Here is a 25,615-nt window from a genome sequence, read left to right as displayed (position 1 = left end):
GCACAGGGCTCAGGGTGGGTGCGGCAGGCGTGCGGCCCTTGCGCCCCCACCTACCGGCGGGTGGCCCTTACCTGGGGGGGGGGTGCAGGGCTCACCAGCCCAGCCGCAGCGCTGCCCTTGAGCCCAGTCTGGTTGGCTGATGTGTGAACTGTGGCGCCCGGACTGCAGAGGGTTGCTCCACGGTGGAAGTGAGCGCTTCAGCCGGGAGAACAAGGACCCCCGAGCGTGTGCTGCTAAGTGAGGGGACGTCTGGAGAGCAAGTGTCCCGGACGCCTGCAGCCACGGGATGCCCTGGAGAAGGCCAAGTGTCAGGGGCTGCCCTGGGCTTGAGGCGGGGAGGGGTCTGGGAGCACAGATGGCTGTCAGGGTGGTGGAGGGACTCTGACTGACAGTGCGACGGACACCTATCACTAGATGTGTCCGAACCCAGAGGATGCACAGTGCCCGTGACCCTGCAGTGAACTTGTAATCCCGCTGTCCGTCTGGGCTCCTGAGTCAACGTGTCACGTGGCATGGATAGGGGGTCCTCTACTGCCGTGTCATGTGACGGTGACATTGGGACCATCCACGCTCTGTGCTGTGTCTTTCTGCAGATCTGTGACCGTCCACAACAAGAATGTTACTCCAACAGCGGTTGAAGCACGGGGGATGATAGCAGGTGGCAGGCCCGGGCCTGAGCTCTTGGGTGGCCGCAGCAGCCGCATGGGGGGGAAATCTGGGCGTGGAGTCGTGCAGGGAGCACGTCACCCGCGGGAAGCACGTGTGTAACCACTGAGTCAGAAGACGGATGCTGAGAATAATGAAAGGAAGACGAGGGAACACAAAGATGTGAAAGTCCAAAGATGCCGGCTGGGACGGCTGCTCTGTTAGGGAAGCCGCTCTGCTCTGACACGCCGCCCATCCCAAGGACAACGTCTGCTGCTAAGTCTGCCTTCAGAAGAAATGGGCGTGGCCCAGCCGCCAGCCCCAGGGGCCGAGTCCCCATCCCCCCACAGTCCTGCCTCTGTCCTGCTTGCCGGGAGCACAGCCAGGTAGGTCACCGCCACCGCTGCACGGCCTGCAGCGACGGCCATGCGTGGTGCACACCCACGCCGGCCAGGCAGCCCCCGGGACGCATCCCAGTGTGCAGGGTGACCGAAGAGGCGTTCGTCCTGGGAGGTGAACCGTGATGGACCACGTTGGCCACTTGGGAGTGTGAAGTGACCTCCTCACAGCAGGTGCAGAGAGAACCACGTGTTTAATTCAGTGACTAAAAATAGCCCAAGGAAACCACAAACTGACGGGACTTGGGGAAGGGTGGCCCACACCAGCATTCCCTGCTGGGGCCCTCGAGAGCATGCAGGAGCCCGGCGCTGCCTGCCCAAGCACTGGGACGGGGGCAGGGCCCGGACCGCCCGAGCCGCAGGAAGCAGTCGCGGGGAGCTCGACTTGCTGGTGTGCCGCCACTCCAGGAACTGCCACGGGGCGAGCACATGGTTATCCGGGACTGTCCGGCGCAGAGGCTGGCACGCGTGACGATGGCTGCATCCGTGGTATTGGCATGCTTGGGTAGCACAAAGGAAGATGTTGTAGTTAAAGATGGCATTTACAGTGTCAAAAAGCAAGGTGCCTCGTATGAACACACCCCGGTGTGGACCAGAGCTCCTGTGCCCATCATAGCCGCTGCGGGGACCAGCCTTGTGGTCGAGGACCCGAAGGCAGTCCCGTGACACTGCCGGTGTTTTCTGCACGCCGCCGCCCGCTGTCAGGCCCTCGGCCACACAATAGGACAAAGGTGGACACGTGGCACAGGGAGGAGGTAAAGCGAGGGGTTCGGGGCTGGAGGGCAGGGGACGGTGAGACCCCAGGACACGCACTTAATGTATGTCACGGCGCATTTACGAGAAGTGGGCATCCCTATGCCCATGTCATTGCAACCGTAGCAAGAAACTGCAAAATGCCGCAGACCTAGCGATTTCGGGGAAGGCGCCCCCACCCTGAATGCCTGCTTAACCCCGTGCGTTTGCTTCTGTGTTGTGCTTGGCCGTTCCTGGAAACTGGCAACAGGACGTGGTTCATGCCTTTCTACGTCTACCCCCGAGCGCATTCAGATTTTGGAGCGCATGCGCTCCCTTGCGGCCTCCTGAGTATGGGGTCCGTCTGCACAACTCGCTGCTCTAGTTACGACAGTGGTACCACGGGAGTCACGCCCGCCTGGACACGGGCCTCCCTTCACACCCCCCGCCCCCAGCCTTACCTGTTACCACAAAGACTTGGAAACACCCGGAAATTCCACCGATGGAACAACAGATCAGCCAACTACGGGACACAGGGAGGGGCAAAGCCCGAGGGGGAGGGCCCTCCCCGGCCCAAGGCCCTTGGCTCTCCCTGTGGGCAGGCGAGGTGGGGCACGCACTTCCCAGAACGCTCACGCCCATGCCCTTCCCTCTGCGAGCTGTCCCCCGGCAAGGACAGCAGCTATGACAGAGCAGTTGGAATCCCAGTTTTGGACACTCCGTCTCCAAAGCTAATGATGACCTCCAGGTCGGCTGCCTGAATTTAAATTACAAGGAAACGGGAGACCTGGGTGGCTCAGTTGTTAGGTGTCTGCATTCTGCTCGGGTCATGATCCCCGGGGTCATGGGATCGAGTCCCATGTCAGGCTCCCAGTTCAGCTTTGCTTCTGCCTCTTTCCCTCCCCCGTTTGTGTTCCTCTCTCACTGTCTCTGTCAAATAAATAAATTACAAGGAATTTACAAGTCCCAACGGAGTTCTTCTTGGGAATCAATGATCAGATGCCCCAGTTGAGGGAAAGGAGAGGCCCAGAGAGTAGAGGCCCCAGACGGCGGCAGTGGAAGCACTGCTCAGGGGGCGCGGGCTTGGTGCCACGGGCACTGAGGCCGACGGCTGGGGGGAGGCAGGGCGGCAGGCGAGGGCTCAGGACCATGGTCCACGTGGACATAACATAGCACCAGCCTCTACCTTGGAGCCTGACTGACGAGGGCTGGACGGCTCACCCAGGAGAGGGATGACCCTGTGGGAGGATGCCCCTAGAACCCACCACAGACGGCTTCCCGGACGCAAGGGAGGAGCACGTCCCAGGCCACCTGCCTGTCCTCCCAGCGACAGTTACAGGGATGATGCAGGTGGGGGCTCACCTGGAACAGGATCTGTAAGACCCCGTGGAGGGTGCACATTCGCCGTCCGAGGAAGAGGAAGAAAGGCACCACGAGCTCGAGGAAGTGGTTGCTGAGGGTCTCGAAGCGGTGGACCCACCATGGGGACTGGTGCAGGAAGTAGGCCATAGGGTTGGGCACTGGCTGTGTCTGGGGGACAGAAGGAGGCCCGTGAGCCAAGCCTGGAGCTCCACCCCGCAGGGGACCTCTGCACACCCCCACCACGCCGCCCGGCCCTGCCCACTCTGTGCCCACTGGCTGTCCCAGGAGAGCGTCCTGGCTGGGAAAGGCTCAGGGGAGACCAGTCCCATGGACCTTCCTCCGGCAGCTCAGATGCCTGTGGCCAAGATATCAGACCTAGAACCAAGTGTCTCAGCTTTAGGGTGTGAATCATGGGCGCCCTCCCCCTGCCTGGTCTCCTTTAATTCTGACGCGGGCCCCGGGGGGCACCCTGAGTGTCCTGGGGACCCAGAAGCAAAGGGATGAGCACTAGGGGAACCCAGGTTTCAGGTCCGTGCTCACATGTGGGAATTTCCGCTTGGAGGCCGGTGGAAGCTGGGGGTTCCGGCCGCGTGTGTGTTCCTGGGAACAGCCCCCGAGCATGTGTGAGGGGGCGGGGGGGAGCATCCCGGGAGGCCTGCATGTTGACTCAGCCGTGGTGCTGGCCGCCCCAGGACCCAGCTGACAGGCCCTATACCTCTGACCGCAGTGGCCCAGTCTTCCCCCAGAGCCCTGGCAGCAGCCGAGGCTGGGAGCCTCCCACCCAAGCCCGATGCCCGGGTGGGTACACGCAGCCATCCGTGAGGAGACCACCACCCAGAGCGCTCTGGTTCCGGGAGCCGCGTGTGGCCCGGCTCACCCGCCACCCCCACCCGGGTCTGGAACCCAGGGCGTCCAAAAGCAGGTGTAGGGGAGCCCAGCCCAGGTGAGTGGCCTTGTTCCTCTTCTCGCCACTATGGCTCTGAGCACAAGCCCCTCATGTGCCCCATTCTTCCTCCTGGGACTTCTCTCCACGCCTGCCCATCGTGGCCATGACGTCGCCATCTGAGTGAGGGGAATGTCGGGGTCTCAGAGACAACGGGCAACAGCAGTTGGGCTGACCTGGTTCCAGTTTTGAAACTCCAACATGGTTCTGGTACAAAATGATGTCTACTCGTCACGGGTGTGCAGCCCCTGCCGTTGCCCCTGGAGGCCTGTGCTGGCCCCACCCGGCTCCCCAGCTCGGCCCGGCTGCAGGCTCTCCTACCCCTACCCTGGGTGTGTGTCCCCCCTCCCCTCCGGACACAAGGAGGTGCCTGTGCCACGGGTCCAGGTGTGCCAGCCCGGTGCTGCCCTCGGGGCACGGAGCCTCCTGCCAGGACACGTGGGGCGGCGGGATCAGGTAAGAGGCTGCGGGAAAAAGTCGCGTGAACGGCAGCCCTCGGCTGACTGCCCCTGCCCACCACTCAGGGCTGGAGATGGCCCCGGGAAGGACGGCCACTAGGGAAGGGCCACTGTCCCATCCAGTTCGTTCCCTTGCTAACTTTTCATTCGGACACAATTTCTGACTTAGAGAAAAGTCAGAAGAGGAAAGAAAACCCCCGAATGGCACACTTCGCGCCCATGCTCTCCCGCTTCCCACCACAGGAGCGGCGGTGGGTGGGCAGCTGGGCCCCGCGGCACCAGAGCGTTGAAGGGCGAGTGCTCCCGTGACTTGGCAAGCACAACCACGACGGGCCGTTGCGCCCATGGGCCTGGCTGGTGTGAGGGCGGCCCCAGGCCACGTGGCCTGTAGTCCTGCACCTCGCCAGCCTCTCATTGGAACGTCAGGACACAGCCAAGCCCATGTGCCTCGTGTCCCTCAGGGCGGGTCTGGGGCACATGCTCTCGGCAGGAGGCCCGCAGGGGTGACAGGGCTGTCCCGGCGGACCCAGGGTGGCATGGTGCTTTGTGCCGGGACTTCTGGGTTGAGGGGTGTCCGTCGGGTCCCGCCTGGCACTGTGAGGCAGACAGAAGCAGCCTCCTGTGTTCCAGCATCCTGGGACGTTTTTCGCCAGAATCTGGGGTTCCCTTGGCCACTGAGTGGTGACTTCCGGGGCCAGTGTTCCTTCTGCCTCTGTGAGCTGGCTTTCCACCGCAAGGTCAAGTGTGCCTCCAGCCTGTTTATCAGCGCTCACGTGGCCACATGGGCTTTCTTCACGGCCACTTCTGATGTGTCCACAGCCCTTCCAGAGACTCCCGACTTTCTGGCCCTAAAGATGCCCCAGGGTCATCAGAACCCCTTGCTGCTGCTGCCCCCGGTGCCTCTCTTCTCCCCAAGGAGCCCTGGTCCCCATTAGGGCAGGCTGGGAGCCGGCACCCAGCCTGGGCGTGGGGGTTGCTGTCTCTGGGCTCCTCCGTGGGCGCAAGTAGAGAAAAAGGCGAGTGACAGCGTCTCCACTGCCGCACCCACGCCGTCTCGCTCACAGGGCTGTGCGTCCCACCGCGTTCCGAGCGGATTTCTGCCGCACAGGGAGGCAGACCGGTCTCTTCTCATCTACCCCAGGGGCTCTTGGCCACCGACACCTGTTCCCACCTGTGAGCATGGGGGGCCCACCTGCCACGAGACCTCTGAACCCTATCTGCTCCCTCCTGAGGCTTCTGCCACACTGAGTCCCCAGCAACCACGGAACGACATGTGGCTGATACTTGGTAGATGGGCACATGGCGGCCACTGCTCGTGGGTGGGTAAGTGCAGCGCGTGTCCCTGTGACGCGGCCTTCCCGTTCATTGTCCCACAGGGTCTCCAGACAGGCGGCCGCATGTGCTCTGCCCTCCAACACGGACGGCCCACGGATGGCCGAAAAGGACAAAGGTCTTGGTGCCCGTTCTGCGGAGTCTTCAGCTGGCGCGCTTCTGAAAAGCACTTGAGACACATGACTGTCGAGGCCACCGTGGTGATAGGGTGCACACATGAGGGGAACGAGCACAGATGCAGGGAGAAGATGGGTTTCCCTTTGCCTTCGGAGCAGTCACTGCCCCAGAAGTGCACGCACCACAGGGTCACTTCCGCGTCTCTGGAGGTGTGGGGCCGCCCGCACCCAAGGAGGGCCCTAGTGACGGCCGACCTTCTAGGACTCCTCCAGGATGGCAGGCCTGGCTGAGGGTAGGATGCGTGTATAAAGAAAAAGAAACACAACTCGCCGCGCTTGCTTGGAGCCTGGGGAGGGAAGCCATGCTCCTCTCTGAATCCGGGAGAAACTGCCAGAGGCCCCCACCTGCGACACTTCCTCCCCATGGAGGGTGCCCGGCCGCGGTGCGGGTGGCGACAGGGCAGAGAGCACGACTTGGCTTCAGCATTTGCCATAAGAGATACACTGTCCGGGGCAGGGAGTGAGGCTGAGCGGCCCCTGAGGCCTCTGGGCACTGGCCCCACCTTTGGGCTGCAAGGCTCTGTCCACCAGGGCGGGCTCACTGCGTCCTCTGCAGGCTGGCCCCTGGGACCAGGGATGAGGAGGGGACCCGGCAGTGCACCTGCTTCAGCCTCTGGGTCCTGCCTGTAGCGGCGGGAGCCCAGACGGAGAGCACTGCAGAGGCAGGTCAGGGTTCGGAGAAGGGCTCCAGCCCAAACGTATCCTCTCTGTGGGGCAGCGACTGCCAGTTCTGGTCAGCACATGCCTAGGGAGTGCCGAGAAGCCATGCTCAGCAGAAGTATCCCTGCCACCACAGCAGGGAGCAGCTGCACGGCTGGGGGAGCAGTGGGGCCGGGGTCGGCAGGTGTGAGCTCAGAGCAGCCGGGCCCCACCGTGCTGTGGAAATGCCAGCTGATGCCTGGGGACAGACGCTAGCCGCGGCGTGGAATTCCTTCCAGGGATGCTCTGTCTTCCAGTGCCTGCACTGCCCGTGCAGGGACTGGGCTCCTCTTGTGGGTTTACGGTCTGCTGGGCAGGGGGTGTCAGCTCTACCTGCCCTCTCTGCAGGGCCGGGGAGGGTCCCGAGGCCTTCCTGCTCCTGCAAGCCCAGGACAGTTTTATTTTTGTTTGCACTGAAGCTGGGAAAAACCCCACTGTGTCGTAGAATCTGGCTGTAAACCCTGGAAACGGCGTCTGGAACATCACACCCCATAAAGCGGGGGAAGGGGTGCCCAGTGCTGCCTCTGGCAGGAAGCTCAGCCACGCTCACCCTTGTGGCCAAGTGGCCCAAGTGCTGCACAGCCTGGATGTTGGCGGCCGGCCAGCCCTGACCCCAGGAACACTTTACAGCTGGTTCCCTTAAGAAGAGACACTTTTAAAAAAGAAAAACACGAAGGGTGATAAAAACAGTTGTAGGGTTTGGGGAAAGCAACGTTCCTTCATGCTTGTTCCAACACCTTCCCTTCCAGGCCTCAGTGGTGAGTCCGAAAGAGACAGAAATGGCTTTTTCAGCCATTTTCCCATTTCGGGGATAGTAAATTATGTGTTTGAGGCTTCAGTCAGGAAGGGTATATGTGTAATTCTTGTCTGAAGAACAAATTTCTGAAAATCGTCAAGCCACCTGCATTCTGTTCCGTCAGAAGACTGAGTCACAAGCCCTCCGCTGCAGGACCCCTGCCCCTTGTTGAGCCCAGGACTGAGGTGTCCACAGAAAGGCCACTGGGAATTCTTAGTCCCCATATGTTTGAGGGGTGGGGGGCCTCCCCGTATACCAGAGGCATCCACCTGCTGGTGGCCCCCGGACGGCAGGAGGGGGGACCGCTGGCATCTGGCTGGTGAGGGTCTCAGGATAAAACCCGGAGATGGATGCTGTTTGTACACAGCTGCCGGCCGGCTCCCCACGGGCCTCGGGACGGGTGGGGCCCCAGATGTCAGGGCTGAAGGCTCCGTCCCGAGTGAGAGGCCAAGGCAGAGCCAGCGGTGGCCGCCGCCCCCGCCCACCCAAGGCCCACCCAAGATGTAGGAGGAGGAGCGAGCTATGAATGTGACAGGGCGCCCCAGGGCCCATGGGACAGGAGCAGTCACAGTGCTGTGGGGCAGGACTGGACACCAGGGTGAGCTGCGGTGGCACCCCAAGAGCTGCCGCCGACCACCCCGCTTTGCGGGGGCTCTTCCTGCCCGATGGTGGGGAGAGGCCGGGTCCCACCCTTGTCTTCGAGGGATGGGTGTGGTCTGCCCCCGCGTGCTGTACCTGTTGCACACCACCCAGGCAGGCAGGAGAGAGGCCTTCTGAGTGGAGCCCGCCGGCAGCGAGCCCACGTGTGAGCAACATGAGGGGCGTCCGGCAGGCAGTGGGGGGACGGCGGGCTGGGTCCAGTCGACGCAGAGCAGCAGCCCTGGAAGTGGCAAGTCCGTGGACAAACACAGGAGCACCGCGACACGCGGTTTCTGGGACGGGAACTGTGTGACCACAGCCACGGGGGGCTGGGAGGGAGAGTGAGAGAGCATCGCGGCCACAGCCCTACCGGTCCCCAGGGCTCACTGGAGCAGCATGTCACTCACAGGTACGCGGTGACACACCTGAGACGTGCTGTGAACCCTGACGTTCCCGCTCGTGAGCCAAGGGAAGCCAAGGAGCCGTGGTGAGAATGGAGTGACCCGAGAGAAGCCGTGGGCGATGCGGGAGGACAGACGGGAGAAGGAGCCAGCAACGGTGTCGGAAACCAGGTCGAAGCGCAGCTTGGTGCGGGCGGCCCAAACGCACTCCGAGGCAGAACCCGGGGCTGCCCAGGCGGCTTGTCGTGACCTCAGAATCCTGGGATCGAGCCCCATGGCTGGCTCCCTGCTCCGCTGCCCATTCCCCTGCCTGTGCGCCCTCTTGCTCACACTCTAATAAAATCTTAAAAAAAAAAAAAAAAAGGCTGAATTTGTCATACCCCCAAGACAAGACCCAGCACAGCGGCATGTGAGACGCACACTTTGGAGGCGAGGGCGCACGGGGGCGGCTGTCAGACCTTGGAAGCACCGAGACCAGGGACAGAAGGTGGTTTCTTAAGGCCACTGGGGATCACCAGGAGGCCCCAGGGCACCGACACTTAGGTGCCTTGTACCAGAGTGTCTAGACCCACCGCGTGGGCAGCAGACACCATAGCTGGGGCCCACGCGCCCACAGTTGCTGCTGCACGTTTTGGGCCCTTCTCAACTGTACTAGGACGAGCGGACAGCGGGGAGGAGACCGGGAGGCACCGAGCCCGCAGCCCAACTTTGGGAGCAGTCATGCGGCACGAGACATTCCTGTGGTCGGCTCAAAGGCAGTGCTCCCTGAGGCCACGCTCTGGGCCACGACACAGGTCTGAGTGGACACACGCTGTCTCTGAAAATGATGAACTAAATCAGAAAGGAGTAACCGAAAACCACGTGCAAAGCACCCACCTGTTTGGGTACTCGGTCACGCCGATGGAGCAGCCTACCTGAGCACACACTCTAGTATACGGGCCACGAATCTGATCACAACCTCAGGGTTGTTACTCAAGTGGGGGAAACCGAGTCAAGCTGTGAGGTCGCTTCCTTAGGAGCATGTGAGCCAGTGTGGCTGCGGGAGGGCGGGCAGCACAGGTCTGTACGAAAAGCAGGAGTGACATGGACCTGTGCTCAAGTCTAGTACTTGCAGCAGCGACCGTCACTGACCCTGATGCTCTGTCCCTGTATCTCATGGACTTGGCCTTGGTCTGGCGGGGCTTGCCCTTCCCAGTGACTGCAGGGCATGGGCTGCACCAGGAGCACACACCAGACTGCATTTGCCTCCTGGCCCCAGCGCTGACCCACCCAGTCCCCAGGACACACACAAAAATATACTCTTCCTATAACATCAGTAAAACCGCAGGGGCACAGAGCACAGAGGCCCAGGGCCTCCCCACCACCCACCGGAGATAACCGAGTCACGGCTTCTGCCAAGTGAACATTCATAGCTTTCATGGTAACTTCAACCTTGATTCAAATTACTTCCAGGTTACCAGACCCTCCCCCAGTTACGGGACAAAACAGCTGTAACCGTGTCCCGGGGTCACAGTTAAATGTTGGACTCACCAGCCCGAGAGACATATGGAAGCCTCCAGTGCTGGGGCTGGTTTGGGAACTCTAGAGGAAGGTTCCGCTGTGCTTGGTGGGGGCCGCGGCTCAGCAGCCCCAGCTGTGCCCTCGGCTGCACCCAAGGCCACGGGCATAGCACACAGGGCGTTGGCTCTGGAACCAAGGGAGGGACTCATGGGCCCTTGGGCAGGAGGGGAGGGGAGTTTGGTGGGACAGGGCGAGATCTCCAGTCTGATCTCCCCGCCAAACACACCCCTGCAGGACGTCCCTGCTGCCAGGCTGGGTCACAGGTGACATGGCCGCAGATGCACCCAGGACTCGGGAGGCAGCAGCTCTGACACACCAAGGACTGAAAAGCCACAGGAGGAGTGGGGCGGTCCCAGCAGCGTTTACAGGATAGCTGCTGCGTAGCTGTGAGTGGGAGACGGAGCAAGTGTCCCATCTGACAGGTGGCGCTCCAGGCACCACCAGTGTTTTTGTGGCCGACAAGGGGCAGAGGACACCGTGACAGGCATTTGCTGTGTCCACGGACGAGTGGATGAGGTCGCTCTGACCCAAGTGCCCTCGTGTTAATTCATTCACGGGGAGACACGGTCCCAGCCCCCCACAAACATGTGAGCGGGCAGCAGGGACAGGAATGTCTGGAGGAGCTCGGACCTGGGTGGGGTCCCAGGGAGTGGGGGGCAGGGATGACAACTGCCTAAAGCTGGGGGTTGAGGTGGGGGAGAGGGCCATAGGTCTCTGAGGACAGCAGGACTTGCACCTCCTCCCATGTCCATGTGCCCTGATTTGGGGGGTAGGACATGTGGCAGAGCAGCTCCCCACTATGCACTCCTGTCGGAGGCATGTCTGGCAGCCCCGATGCCAGGAGCAGGGGGTACCTGGGCAGGACCACACGCAGCAGTGGAGGGACCAGTGCCCACAGCCAGAATGGACCCCTGGACCACAGCCGTGGGGGCCAGGAGACCCCCGCCAGCCCAGCACACAGGACGTCCTACAAGCGCCCGTGTGACCTGCCTGTGCCCTGCCAAGAGAGCAAACAGGAGGGGCCTCCATGAACTGAGCTGTGGCCTCCGAGAGGCTTGCGCCTGCGGTATGAGGGCCGGTGCCCCTGGACTGGGCAGGCAGGGACAGGGAGCTGGGTCCGCGGCCGCCATGCAGCTCACCTCATAGTGGAAGTCCATGCAGGTGAGGTCCCGCCAGCACTGGTCCCCCCGGATCTTGATCAGGCCCTGCCAAGGCAAGACACAGAAGCGTGAGCCACTCCCGAGGCTGCCAGCGGTCCCAGGGGGCGTGCAAACTGGCCGCAGGTGCAACCCAGGAGGCTTCAGGGGAGCGGCAGGAGGGCGTCTCCTGCCTGAGATGTGCAACAGGAGAGACATAAGTGGCCGCAGCAACAGCACAGCCAGGCCCTCGATGGCCAAGTCCAACATGCATGCGATGCGTCCAGCTACCAGCTTCCTTGGGTGAACGTGGTGACCTCTGTGCTTTCCTGAAACTCCGGTTCTCTGAGCACCATCGCACTTCGGAGGCTTTGAAAGCGGACAGGAAAGCAAAGCTACGGCTGGACAGATGCCAGAGGCCGAGGGAGCCAGGAAAGGGGGCTGCATGTCTCAGGAGGGCGGCGAGCGACTCAGAAGCTCGGGGCCTGCAGATCCCCTCCCGGCAGCCCGAGGCTCACTTCTGCGCAGCACGCAGGGAAAACGGGTGCCTGACCCGAGTGTCCAGGGAACGGCTCTGCCGCTCTGGAGGAGGGTCTCCTGAATGGTCTGTGGCCGAGGTCCCCAGCACCATGCCTGCTCCCTACTTCCTCTCGGGAACTCACGGCTCCCTTCCTAAGTCAGAGGCCATCCCCGCCAGCACTGGAAGCTCCACTGGGGAGCCTAAACGTGGACTCGTGGTTCCAAGGAGGCGAGGAGGTACGCGGCCCGTGAAACCAGTGTGGGACGCGGCTGGGCTCTCTCGTGATGCCGGTTTTTACAGCTGCTGCTGCTCTGGCCGAAGCCCAGCTTCACCCGCCCGCCCCGTCGGCAGACTCCCCTGCAGTGGCCCATCCCGGCACGGGAGCGGGCCTGCCTTGGTTGGGGTGGCGTGGGCAGAGAAGAGGCGCTGGGCTCCTCGGCAGGAGGGCGGGCAGCCACGGAGAAGCAGGATGGGCTGGAGGAGCGTGGAGCAGACACGGACGCGCCAGGCAGCGGGGGTGAGCGACGCCTGAGACTGGCGCCTCTGGAGCAGAGAAGACCAGGAAAGGCCATGGTGGACGATGCCCAGGGGCGCCGGGGCCACCATGTCAGTGTGGTTCGGGGAAGGACAGAGCTGGCCAGGGCTGAGGCTGGGAGGACGGCCACCAGGAGGGATGACTGCGGGAGCCTCAGCTCTGCCTTCTCACGGGCGCCCCGTGACCATGGGCTTTAGTCCCGTGGGCAGCACAGCCTCGTGGCAATGCCAAGCTGAGTGGACGCAGACCTGGGTACTGGCCCTGCTGCTGACATGTAAAATGGGACCTCGACGCAGGGAAGGACCCTGGGGTGGTGAGGGCTCTTAGCGGGAACAGGACGGTCCTGTGTCAGCCCTGTGGCCATCCAGGCAGAAGGACCACCCAGGAGTTGGGACGCAGAGCCCACAGGATGTGTTGCGGGGCAACACGGGTGTTGAGTGGGGAGCGGCATGGACACAGCAACACTCAAAGAGGCAGGGACAAGATGTGACAAGAAGTCCCAGGGACATGTGGCAGCCCCTGGGGCCCCCGAAGCCTGAGAAATGACGCTCTGGCCACGCACAGGAGCTCGGCAGGAGCTCAACATGCTGCCAACGGCCGGATCACAAACCTATGTCCCAGAGTTCCGAGAACCCCAGCGTCCCAAGCCCTGACCACCGGCTGCTCGGACCAGGTCGTGCACTCGCTGTGCTCAGCCCCCCCGGCCAGCTGGCCCCTCGGGGGTGCCCTTGTGCCCCCTCACCCAGCTGTAGCCACCAGGCACCTGGGTGGTACTATTTGGAGACTGGAGTCCTGTCCTTCCGGGAACTGGGTTTGCTTGGGCATAGCAATGTGGGAGACACAGCCCCTGGGTGCCCCTCTGTGGGACACGCAGGAAGACCTGCACGCCTGCGGTCCAGACCAAGTGCGTCCCCCCAGGGCGGGAGAGCAGCTGCTGTCACGCGACAGCCCCGTGAGCGGGTCTCCGCTCCCCGCACCCCTCGGAATCCAAGAGTGGGTTTCTTTAGAGACTCGAACCAGGCAGAGAAGAAAAAAACAAAATAATTAAAATGTCATTCAAGTTCTAAGCTGATACGAGACACTTAAAGATCTGAGACATTCTTCCGGGAGCGGAGAGTAATTATATTCCTCCCCATCCGCTGACTTCTCCCTGTAGTGCACATGTCAGATTTTCCACGGATTTTTCCTTCCTGAGTGAGCGTCAAAGGAACAAAGACTTCTGTCAGCCTTTTTCAGCCCCAAATTAGTTCTGAAAAAATGGCTCAGACAAGCCAGTACCAGGCCAGACCCAGAGAGAGCCACGTGACCACAGCTGTCCACGCCTGCTCTCTGGGGAAGGGAGGGTGCGAGGTACTGGAACATTCCAGGCCTGCCGGGGCAGCCTCAGGCCTGGCGCAGTGAGGGGGAGGCAGAAGCACAAAGGCAGCTGCCCAGGGAAGTGGACAGGCCTCTCCAGATGTTCACGGGTCTGAGGACATGCTTCTGACACCCCCATTTGGACACAGGCAGCCCAAGGCCTTGGCGCAGGAAGGACCTCTGTTTCCTTGTGCTGCCAGGCCTGTGGGGGCACCAGGCGCAGGGAGCTGTCTGCAGCAGCCCCATCCTGAGAGCGTACGGCATCCTGCTCTCCCACGGGCAGCCCTGCCTCCAACCTCTGCAAACAGGGGGGCTGGGCCACGCTGGGGCTTCTCCCCTCCGAGTTCCAGAAGGCTCGATGACCCTGGACTGCACACAGTAATGGGGTCATGGGCTGAGAAGGATACGCCACTCTTCCTGCGGGCAGGCCTGGCCGTCTGGGACGCCACTCGGGCTTCCCGCCATCCCTCTCCTCTGGGGGCTGCGCAGGCGTGTGGGGGCCTCTACGTCTTGAGTGTACGTGAGGGTGAGGGTCACGAGCTGTTGCTCTGCACTGGGGTCACAGGACCGCTTGGGCTCCTCTCGGGACGGAGCCATCCCACTGCACCCCACGCCTTCAGTCTCCTGCCGTGGCAGGTGCTGCCGGCATTCTCCCGGCCCGGGGACAGCGGTGCAGGAGCCGCCCCGGGGTCCAGCGTGCAGGGTGGAGTCAGCACGGCCGGTAGGTGCCGGGAAAACAGTGTTGTGTGTGTGGGGGTGACTCACGGTGTCGTCTCCTTCCACCCCGGCCCGTGAGGGGCTGCCTGCAGCAGCTGGGAGCACTGCAGGCGCTCAGGAGCCACGAGGCCTCGCTGCCCATCTAGGCCCAGGCTGTTCGGAGGCAGACAGCAGCTGAGGTACCGAGCGTGCGGCCATGAGTGGGGTCTGCAGCTGAGGCCAGAGGTCACAGCGCTGCCGTGACCGAGCGGGGGTGTGGTCCGGCCTCCCGGCCCCTCGCTCTGCTGTCTGCACGAACGTGATGAGGCAGGTTGGAGGACGTGCTCTCCTCTCAGAGCGGGGATCCCGGGACAGGATGGCAAGGACCCGGTGACAGCCACGCGGGGCTCGCCTTCATGGGGGCATGTGACACTTACTCCATTATGTTTGACGCAGTTTTACTGGAGGAATGGGAGTCCGAGGGAGAGTCCTGACTTCTACCCATGGTCAGAAGCTCGAGGTGGCTGGCAGCACCTCTCTTGTCCCCTCAGTGCCAGTCGGGACCCAGACCCTCAGGAGGGGGGGCACCCGGACACAGAACTGCTTCCCAGAGAGCTCCAGATTACTCACCTCCCAAGGAAAGAGCCGACGCAGGTGCAGCCTGGGGGGTTTCCTCGCCACAGCCCCTTCTCCCTCTCACAGAAGTGGGGCGAGTCTCCCAAGGGGTACGGCTTGGACACCGAGGGAGCAACTGCTTTGGTGCGGAGCAGACACGGGCCCATGTTCCACGTGCACCCGGAAACACTGTCCTGCTGCCAGCCAGCGTTGGAGCCTCGAGGGGCCCTGGCACAAATGGGCTGGGCTAAAGAGAGGAGTGCGCTACCTGCCCCGGAGCCCACGCCCCACATTCGGCGTCTGCTGGGCATTGGTGGTCTCTGGGCTGGGGTCCCCCAGGGCTGGGGCTGCCTTTGCCAGCAAGTCCTGTGTGGGAGAAGAAGACCCACGACACGCTCTGAATGACGGGCTCAGTGACCACATGAAACAGAACACCCATCGTGAATGTCCCGTGCTTCCTGACAACCGCATAGTCAGGTCACCCGTGCAGGATGCAGCCACTCCTCCCGCAAACGTTCTTGGGGACCCCTTCCCAGGCGTGCCCAGGCCCTGCTGGGCGGGAGGCAGCTGTAGCCAGCACCAGCTCTGCCTGTCCCCAGACGTCCACACACAGCCTCTTACGAATGCACCCCCAGCACCACCATTTACACTGTGTCGCTGGACCCATGGTTGTCCCGAGGTGTGCCTGTCATGAACAGACGTGCGGTGTGTGCCCGCCCCCATGTAGACGCAGGCTCTCCGTTCTGCCGGCAAACCCGCAGGAGTGCAAGGCTGGCTTGCAGGGGGGCTGGCCGACCGCTCTCCCTGAGGCTGCATCCCATCCCCGAGCCAGCATCGTGCCCCACGAGGTGCCCGCCCATGGGATGTGCTGGTCCCAGCCTAGACTCCTCCGGTGTCCGTCCTCCATGTGTGCTTAAGCCTGGTGCCCGCCCTTCTCCTGCGGTGTGTTCCAGATGTCAGTTTTTGGTTGGGTCTGTGCACTCTTTGCCTCTCTTCTCAATGCTGTGTTTTGATCAGAGAAATGTTAGTATCAATGAAGTATGTTTAGCAACATTTTGTTTTCTCATAGTTACTGTATTCTGTGTTCTGTCAGAGAGTCTTCACCTACCCCAAGGTAAGTGCAGGTGCATTCTCTTCGGGAACCTTTATTTCCTGGCATCTGTGTTTGTCAGCCAAGCCCTGGTGTGTGACCTCACGCCTCGGCTGGCCACGACCGACTTGCTGTGTGGGCTACTGCCGCAAGGCGCTCTCCCGAGCCTTTTAGAACTTGGTAGAGCTGCTTCTGCACTTCCATCCAGTCCATCTCGTACGAGAGTTGGTGCGATGGAACCACACCCAAGCGTCCTTGCTTGCAGACTCACCATCTCCCCTCGGCTCTGTCGGCAAAAACGGGCTTTCCTTTTTCCATGGACTTGAACTGGGACCCTTGGCTGAGTGTCCACTGGCAGGAGAGACGTGGTCCATTTCTCTAGCTTCGGTCAGTGCCACACTTAAGTTTTACGTGAAGCTGTGAAACCAGGAAGTATGTCTCCCAGCTTTGTTCTTTTCCAAAATTCTGTTTTCCCGTGTATGCTTGACCGTCGGCATATTAACTTCTCCAGAAAGCCTGCTGGCACTGTGACAGGAACGGCCTGGAATCTGCACACGCGTGTGGACACAACACATGGCGGTGACAGTGTCTTCCTGCCTGTGAGGCCAGGTGCACGTCCTGGCGTCGGCCGCCCACGCACCTCAGACAGCTGCAGACAGGCTGCCTTGCGGCCCTGGTGGTTCTTGTGGCAGCTGGAGATGGTACTTCCCGGATCTTCTCTTGGAATGATCCCTTCATGGCACACCAAGTACGGCCGGGCTTCACGCTGACCATGTGTCCTGAGCCTTGCCAAGTTCACGCACTCGTTTCACGAGCTGGTTTTCAGATGCCACCAGGCTTTCTGCTTCTCTGATCACGTGTGTAAACAACAGTGTCATTACTTTTCTTCCAAGCTTTATGCGTTGTCTTTCTTTCTCCTATTTTCCTGCACCATGACTTCTAACAACGCTGACTGTGGGCAAGGACAGACAGTGGCCTGGTCTGCTGCCGCGAGTGCTCCTATCCCCAGCAGCCAGGACGGGCTGGCCGGGCTTTCAGATGTGTCCGGAGGATGGCCCCCCAGCTATCACGGTGAGGCGTTGAACTGTGGTGCGCACCTGTCTTGGGCTTCTGTTACCGGAGTGAGCTGCACTCACTGATTTTCAAACGTTAAACCAGCCTTGCATTCCCGAGATAGACCACGCCTTTCTTGGGTGCTGGATTTGATTTGCTGGTGTTTTGCTAAGGGTTTCTGCGCTTTGCTCCTGGGGGAGGAGGATGCCGGTCTCTTCCTGCTCTGTAATGACCGCCACGAGTCTGGTTTCACAGTCACGAAACGACCTGGCAAGTGTTCCAGCACAGTCTGGGTAGGAGTACGACCGTTTCCTCCTCCGGCGTCTGCTCGAGAAGCCGTCTGGCCCACACTTCTCTCTCTGGAAGGAGTTCTGTTTACAGATTCAATGTATTTAATAGGCACGGAGCAGTTTAGGTTTCCTGTTTCCTCCTTGGTTTTGGGAAGTGCATGTGTGACGGGACGTGTCCATTTCATCTAGGCTGTCAGGCTGCAGACAGTGGCCTCTCGCAGCAGGGGCCTCAGACGCACCCGCCTGTGGGCTGAGGACAGCACCTTCTCCTGGGGCTGTGGCCACAGCCCAACCGGGGCTCCTGCTTCTGCCGAATACTGACCTGAAAAATGCAGGTGCACAGTCCTCGCTCTTTTCCTCCTCTGGTGGTTGCAGGACAGTCTACACACGTGGAGCAGTGGGAGGGCCCCACAGTGGGCGCTGCAGCCGTCGCCAGCACACAGCTGTGAGCACAAGCAGAACAGGCGCTTTGCGGTCACCCCGTGACGGAGCCGCACAGAGAACACACTGGCATCTCTTCCTGGCAGGCCACCCAGGGCTCCACACGTATGGGACGGGGAGGCTCACGCCTTGTCAGCTTCCGGCAGGTGTCTGGGGGCTCTGGCACGGGCCCCTGCCTCCCACCATCGCACTCTCCATTCACTGAATATGCAGGTGACCTGCTCAGCCACCGCAGAATGCGCAGCTCCTGAACCAAATGGCTTACTTCAGCAGTGACTTGGTCATTAAGAATTCAGGATATTCATTTTTTTGGAGAGGTGGAGGGGCAAAGAGGGACGGAGGGGGGAGAGAGAATCTCCAGCAGACTCCCTGCGGAGCATGAGCCTGATTGCAGGGCTCGAGCTCATACCAAGACCATGGGCTGAGCCGCAACCAAGAGTCGGACACTAAACTGACAGTGCGCCCCAGGCGCCCCAAGGGTATCATTTCTTGGCTAATGTGAAGCAAGAGTAAAAAGGACGCACAGTCAGGAGAAGCGCGACACGCCGTTCCGGAAGAACCGCAGAGAGAGCAGAAACACGGAAGCCGCGCGGACCAACGGAGCCCAAGCCCACAGAGGCTGCTGCGCCCCCACAAGGGCGATCTCATGGTGCCCTGACTGTCCTTATCTGCCTGCGCTGAGGTGTGCTGCAGCGCTCCTCCCCTGCCCTGGCCTGATCCGCACACGCTCCTCCTCCTCGTGGGCCAGCGAGCCCCCTGCATGGTTCTCACGGGACGAGTTGTCAAGCGCCTGCCTATGGCCGCAAACCAAGACCAGGTGCACAGCCAGACAGGCACTGAGCGGAAGGTGGGCCATGAAGAAGATGGTCTTGGCTGTCCAGACAGAAACCAATTCCTGCCTCCCCTCACTGCCGTCCTGCTCGCTTGCCAGGGCTCCAGCAATGGAGGGCTCAGCCCTTGGCACAGCAAGGGGCCAGGACAGCCGTGGCTCTGAAGCCACGTGGAAGCCTGCGGCCTGGTCTGACTCGGGGCACGGAGGCACCAGATGCAAAGCACTCGGGCTTCGGATGCTGGCTGCGCACGTGACCGCTTGCCCCCGCTGAAACTGGCCAGTCTCAATGGAGCTACAAACACGGAGGCGTTTCTGTCTTGACAAAAGCAGAGATTTGAGAACAAAGTGAAAACCTTTTTAAAGCATAATTAAGGGCAAACTATTACCTTAAATACAGTGAGTCAGACACCCACGCTCTTTGCCATTTTCTGCAAATGAAAAAGATTCTCCACACTAATATGGTTGAAATCTATGCAGCTAAAAGAGAAAACTGAGCTGAAACAGGCAAGAAAGGTTCCAGAGCTTTTCCAGAGATGCACCTGGGACGTGTCTGCCCCATTCCAGCGGGAGGGCACAGGGGAACCCGCGGAGTGGACCTGTGCCATGGCTCCAAGGGAGGGGGCCTGGGGGTGGTCTGTACCACACGGCCGCTCCCGGCTCAGCAGCGTGAAGGAGCCCTGCTCCCTGGAGAAGCCCCCAGCAGGTCAGCTCGCAGCCACATGGAGGGAGCTGCCGGAGTGTAGCTCGTCAACAGGAGCGGAGGGTTTGGGGCATCGTGGAACCTCCCTGTTGGTGGCGCTAAGGACAGGAGACAAATCAGGGTGTCCCACCCCACACGGCCCATGCCTGCAGTTGTGCCCAGAGTTGGCAAGGAAGCCGGTCCTGTGGTACTGTCTCAAGCTGAAGCTTCCAGCTGAGCTGGTGGTCCTACAGGAGTGCAGGGCACACGATTCTCTCTGGCACTCAGCAGAGGCATGGCAAGGAGAAACTGCCGTGTTGTCTGTCTCTAGCCCTGCCCGCAAACACAGAGATCTCTGCTCAACATGGGGGCCCGCCGCCATCTCCCCCGCTGCTTCCCCCACCGCTGTTCACCTCGTTAAGTTTCAAAAAATGATTTGTCCTACCAGGAAGCCTGCAGCTCCCCTACCCCATCAGCACAGGAGACACTCTGAGTGTCCGCCCACCCCCCCCAGGAGTCCCCCCGCCAAATCCTGGAGAAGTGTAACATCTTCTAACAAAACAGAAACATTTCTCAGAACATTGGCTATGGCCACGTGCTGGCCCTGCTGTTCTGGAAGGCCCTGCACAAGGACCTGGACAGTGTGTCTGACTTCTCTCCCCCAGCACGCCACCTGCGAGATGGCGTGGTCCTCTGTGTTCCATTCTGGGGAGTCAGCAAGGTTGGTCCTCATGCTTCCGCTCACGGGCCAAGCTTGGTTTCTAGCTCCTGGTGCCGGGGGAGGCTATAGGCAGCGCATTTCCGGCTCCCCTGGCTCCGTCCCCCTGGGGTGGGAACACAACAGCGAAGAGGAGGCCAACTTTGTAGGTAATGGCCTAGCTGCTCCCACCCACTCGAGTTGTCCTCCCCAGTCTGCAGGCTGAAGCCTCAGCCCCCCGTGTGGCCATATTTAGACTGAGGAAAGAGCTAAGTGTCAGAGAGGCCGGAGGCTGGGATCCCGGCCTGACAGGATAGGCACACACAGTAGAGACACGGGGGCTTGCCCCTTGGCCAGCAGAAGACGCAGCAGAGAGCGGCCGTCCATGAGCCAGGAAGCATCCCCACTGGGCACGGAAGTCCCCAGAACGTTGGTCTTCAGCTGCCAGCCTCCAGAGGCATGAGGAAGTCTAGGCTGTTGAAGCCGCTCAGCCGGTGGTAGTTGGGGCGGCCCTAGCTGGGATGCTTGCCATCTGTCTGTCCAGTTCTTCCTGCGGTGGCCAGTGAGGCTGAGTGGGGTTTCAGGTGCTGGCAGCGACCATCTACGGGTCTTGGTAAACTACCTGATAAAACCATCCCCTTTTTCTGCCGAGTGATCCTTGTTACTGGGTTTTATGCATTCTTCACTGACCCACCACACGCTCTCCTGGTCTGCCACTGGCATCCGCCAGGAGCAGAGGGTTTTTATCCCAACGGAGTCCCACTCACCTGTTTTTGTCTTTTATGCTAACGTCCTCCGTGTTCTAAGAAACCTGGGCCCGTTGCAAACTGCAGACACACCCTGTTACCCTCAGGACGTGTGACTTCAGGGTACTGCTCTCAGCGCCTCTCCGATGTGTGCCTCTCCGATGTGTGCCTGTGCGCGGCTCGCTGGCCCTCTGCAGAGAACCACACCCCCCGGCACCTGGGTGAAGATGCCGGTCTTTCTTGGTCTGGGGGACTCCTCCTTTGGCAAAAAGTGTGTGCCGGTGATTTCCGTTTGCTAACGGGTCAAAACGTTGTTGGTGCTCCTGAAGATTAGCGCTCCGGAACGTTCTTTTCTTGAAACGCCCTTGCCCTCCGTGTTTCACACACCTGAGCTGGGAAGGCTTTCCTCTCCGCTCTCTGGATGCACGGCGCCGAGTTTACACACTTCCTGCCGTAAATGTTGAGAGAATGCGTTGGCGAGGGCTTCTGGGCCCGTAGTTACGCAGTTGGAAAGGTGCGCTGTTCCTGACATTTCGCAGAGTTTTTGTTTCTTCTGTCTGTTGGTAATTCACGTCTGAGAGAGCGGAGTGTCTTCTCGGACTGTCCCCTCCATACACGACAAGTATGTAAGCTGTTTACCTTTTACTTCGAGAACACCCCAGCGCCCGGGAAAGCTGTGTACACGGCACGGAGGCCCTGCGCACCTGTCACGTTCATTTCACGCCAGAACCTCCCCACGCTGCCCGATGTTACCAGTTCCCCCCAGAAGTCCTCCCCTGTGCCAGGGCCATCCAGCACGCAGGCTGAGTGGCTGTGCTCCCCGGGCGGAGCCATGCCCTGCACTCCATGACCTCAGCCCTGCAGAGTGCTGGGGAGTAACTCTGAAGACTGTCCTCCGGTCAGGGTTTGCACGGCCTTGGGTTCTCCTGGTCAGATCAGAGCTGGGCACTGTCGCAGGTCTCCAACAGCAACGGGCCGTGTTCTCCTTGGGGCTCCTTCTGTGCCCAGCGCCCTCCTTCCTGTACCTTGCCCCCAAAGTCCAGCAGGACGTGAGGTGGAGCAGAGCCAACGGGCGCCGGCTGTTTCCCCCAGCCCCACTGTCTGCTGTCCGGTGTGATGCGGGCCGCACAACACCCTGGGTCATCTCCAGCTGTGTAGGGAGAGCCGGGCAGCCCACTGCCACCGCTCCTCCACGGCCCCACGTGGCATGAACACGTGGGAGCCCTGAGAAGGGGAGGTTGTGCCGCCCAACCGTGGGAGGCCTGAGCTCTCAGCACAGCGGAAGCGCTGCGGAAGACACCGTCACCGCAGCCTCCGTGTCCAAGGCTCCAGATCGGCACAGGCCAGGGCCCGGGGCTCCCAGCTGCTGGCAGCCCCGTCCTTGGCGGCCTCCACACCCTGTCACTTCCTAAGCAGCAGGCGCTGTGCAGGCTGCCGCTCTCCCGTCCCATGCATTCTCTGCTTCCGTTCCCACAAAGGAAGACAAGCACCCAGTGCACCGACAGAAGCACGAACGGCTCCTCTTCCCAGTAACTCCTGCGCAGCTGGGGTTAGCCGTCAGTCACGATGCCATGGAAGGTGCTTGGGGGTGCCGGCAGGCCCCGTGGGGGCCACTCCCCTCCCGGTATCACAAGCCCTGCGCCCAGCATCCTGACAGCTCCGCCGCCCCGTGCCCCGCGCCCCGACCCTGGCTGTGCTCCCATTGGGCCCTTGGCTTCCCGCCCCCCACCTGATGAAACTGCTGCCCCAGGCAGGTCCCCCGCGGCGAAGGAAACTGCGCACGCTATCATCTTTAGTATATGTGCTGCCGAACCGAGCACCATGCTGTCATCTTTAAAGGCAGCTGAGTAGAAAATCAAGATGAGGTGGGAGATGTGCACGGAGCCTCAGCCCACTACTAACTGTGTCCTACGAGACGCAGCCGGGAACTTCTCAGTGGCGGAAAAGGAACAGTGAAAAGGAGGCTGGCCGTCCTGGTAGTGACGTGGACATGGAGTCTAGAGAACGTACCCTTCGTGGCTCCACAGGGCTGCTCCCAGCACCTGCAGCCGCGCACGCCTGCGCGGGGCTGAGCACCTCCCGGCTACACCATAGCCAGACGCATGCTCCTGTGGCTTCCCGCACGGGCACCCAGGTCCCAGGCAGAGCACCCCGCTTCTGTACTCTGGCCGCTCTCGAGAGCCCCGGGTGCGGCATCAGCAGACCACAGGCGGCCGCCACACCAGCACGAAGCTGCTTTGGCATCCTGGAGGGTGTCAGAAACACGTAAGCACAGGCTCCTGGTGGTCCCATAAGCAGTCGGGGCCCTCTGTGCCCACAGACACCTGTGCTGCTCAGGAACCACCCATCGCCAGCAAGAGTGGGCCCTGCTCAGCATTTGAGGGCGATGCGGCAGTAAGACAGACTCCTGCTGGCCACGCAGACCTGGGGAGCGAGGGCATCCGATGACTGGCAGCCCCAGAGGGGTGTACGGCCGCTGGGCGGAGCAGAGGGGAGGTGGACACACTCCCACGTACAAAGCGTCTGTCGAGGGCAACCACAGAATCCCCTGGGAGTGCACCACACCACGCTCACTAAGTACACAGTGGGGGAGAAGGCAGCTCCTTGGAGAACTGGCTGGACATGCCTGAGTCAGAGACAGGACACACGGACCCTGCCCCGGACTGAGTGAGAGGCTGCCTACTGGGGATGCAGGGCACACAGCCAGTGTCAGTTGCGGGGGACGGGGTGGGGGGACTGTGGGCCATCTGGACTGCAGGGGACACGGGCGGGGGGGCTGCTGTTTCGGGCACGGCAGAAGCAGGCTGTCTGTGGGTTCATGCTGGCCCCCGGTCCCGGCCCCTGGGGAGACTTCAAGCAAACAGGTACTTCCCAGACCTGAATGACAAGGTGTCCGGTACGAAAGAAGTTAGTGTTGTAGGATAAAAACCCAGATCTCGTTACCAAAGGAGAGAAGTGCTAGAGCAAGTGAACACAATTTGCCAGGCTCCGTGCCTCGTCAGTTGGGGGTCAGAAGGAAACATGTCACTCCTGATTCTACGGTTCAGAGAGCGTTTCTGGAAATGGGAAAGGTGACGGGAGGCAGACGCGTGCACCTACAAAGGCCCTGAGGAAGTTGGTGGCAGGGACGTCCAGGCCCGGGGCCTGGTGAGAGGGTGTGAGCCGAGACTCCGCGGCAGGCAGCCATGGCCATGCGCCGAGCAGCCACAGCGGTCGGACAGTGCTGCCCACTCGCCTGGCCTGTGGGAGACACTCCCTGGAGAGCGACGTGTCTGCAGATGGCACTCAGCAGGCGCAGACAGGAGGAAGCCGGCGTGGCTGCTTTGGGGTGACACGGGGACTGTGAGCCTTGCTATTAGGAGCTCATCAGACACGTATGTAGTCAGGACCAGGGGCCCCAACATGAAGCCAAGAAGCCGGGCCAGCTGAGACGAAAGTGTACTAGCATCCCGTTCGATCGCGTGCATGAGACACGAAAGCTTGCTATCTGCAGCCTCTGCAGGGGGGACTTTCGCAGGACGTCCCAAAAGAAAACGGTGACCCATAAAACACTGGCCACTATCACTTAGCCTCCAAATGTCCGGTCCTAAGAGCACCACCACGTGAACAATAAGAGGCAGACGAGTACGTGGTCAGAGCCGTCACACCGTAGTGGCCAACCCACGGGCCCAGTCTCAGGAGGCTTACGATAGCTCCTTGAGAGTGTTTGTAAAACCCCCACGTTGGAAGCTCACAGGGCACCCCTTCCAAGCCCGGCCCCTGCCCTCTCCAGAAGCTTTACACTCTCGCTCGAGAACGTGGCTTTGCTACCCACCACTCTGGGTCTGGTCGACCTCTTCGTTCCCTAAGGCAACAGGACCAAGAACCACGGCACCGAGGGACACGAATCCTCTAGCACGTCTCGCTTTGTCCCTGTCCTTACTGGCTTAAACCAGTCCCAGGAACCAGCAGGAGGGCTGGTGGGGAGAGGGGCAGCTGCCAGGGGACTCTTCTGTGAGTCTCCCTTGTGCAGCGGGTTCAGGGTTGGGACACGTTCACAGAGAGTGCTCATGCAAAGGGCCGGGGGCATCTCAAGGGCTCACGGTAGGCCAGAGAGCACGGAGAGCAGCCAGAGAACATGGAGAGCGGCAGGAGGGGCCCAGCAGGCACCGCCCAGCCAAGAGGGTGGTGAGGGATGGCTCCTTTGCGACGCATTCCCCCGAAACATAGTAAATGAGAGTTCTACTTACTGCTCCAAGCATGATTCTGAAAATCAGCCATCGAAAGCCCCACAGCACAATCTGGGATGGGGGGGTCCCCGTGGGCAGTCGAGACAGACTCCAAAGAGGGCACAGGAAGATCCCCAGGAATCCTGTTTCCAGAAGCTGGGACTCCCATCCTGCAACGAGGACAGGAAGAACACAAAGGGCCACGTTAGCACCAGCCATTCTCCAGAGCAGCAAGTCACCAAACTCAGTTGAACTTACATGGTCCCCAAACCAAACAGGTGGTGTGACGATGTGTAGGGCCAGACATCCTGATGGGAGGGTCTGCTCGGTCTGCGCTAGGGTGGGGGAAGCCAGAGGGAGACACAGGTCCGGCGTCAGGGGCCCCAGCTCCACCTCGGGATGCAAGGGTGCGAGCCGGAAGCTGCCGAGAAACGCAGCAAGCAGTGCACACGGCAGTGGGAGCAGCTCCACGTTCTCACAAGCATGCCCAGAGCTGGGACCTGAAGCAGATCTCAGGCTGCCATCCCTTGGCCTTTCTGTGTGCTGCCCATGCCCCTTAGGAGCTCACTTTGCTCAAAAC

The 25,615-nt window shown here is 61.2% G+C and overlaps 1 protein-coding gene across 2 annotated transcripts in view; it reads right to left on the bottom strand.

Moving 5' to 3' along the window:
• LMF1 (lipase maturation factor 1) overlaps positions 1 to 25,615 on the bottom strand; it is an 81,933-nt gene that overhangs the window by 8,873 nt on the left and 47,445 nt on the right. Inside the window, exons 4-6 of one of the 2 annotated variants that reach the window (XM_059415761.1) lie at positions 25,057 to 25,205; positions 11,281 to 11,346; positions 3,138 to 3,305 (exon numbers count right to left, since the gene is read on the bottom strand). In XM_059415761.1, the coding sequence (XP_059271744.1) occupies positions 3,138 to 3,305; positions 11,281 to 11,346; positions 25,057 to 25,205 (383 nt within the window). The remainder of the gene's footprint in view (positions 1 to 3,137; positions 3,306 to 11,280; positions 11,347 to 25,056; positions 25,206 to 25,615) is intronic. The other variant, XM_059415762.1, reaches the window with a different exon arrangement.

The sequence above is a fragment of the Mustela nigripes genome, chromosome 11 (assembly GCF_022355385.1).
Source record: "Mustela nigripes isolate SB6536 chromosome 11, MUSNIG.SB6536, whole genome shotgun sequence".
Classification (NCBI taxonomy): Eukaryota; Metazoa; Chordata; class Mammalia; order Carnivora; family Mustelidae; genus Mustela; species Mustela nigripes.
This window is presented reverse-complemented; position numbering and strand designations above follow the sequence as displayed.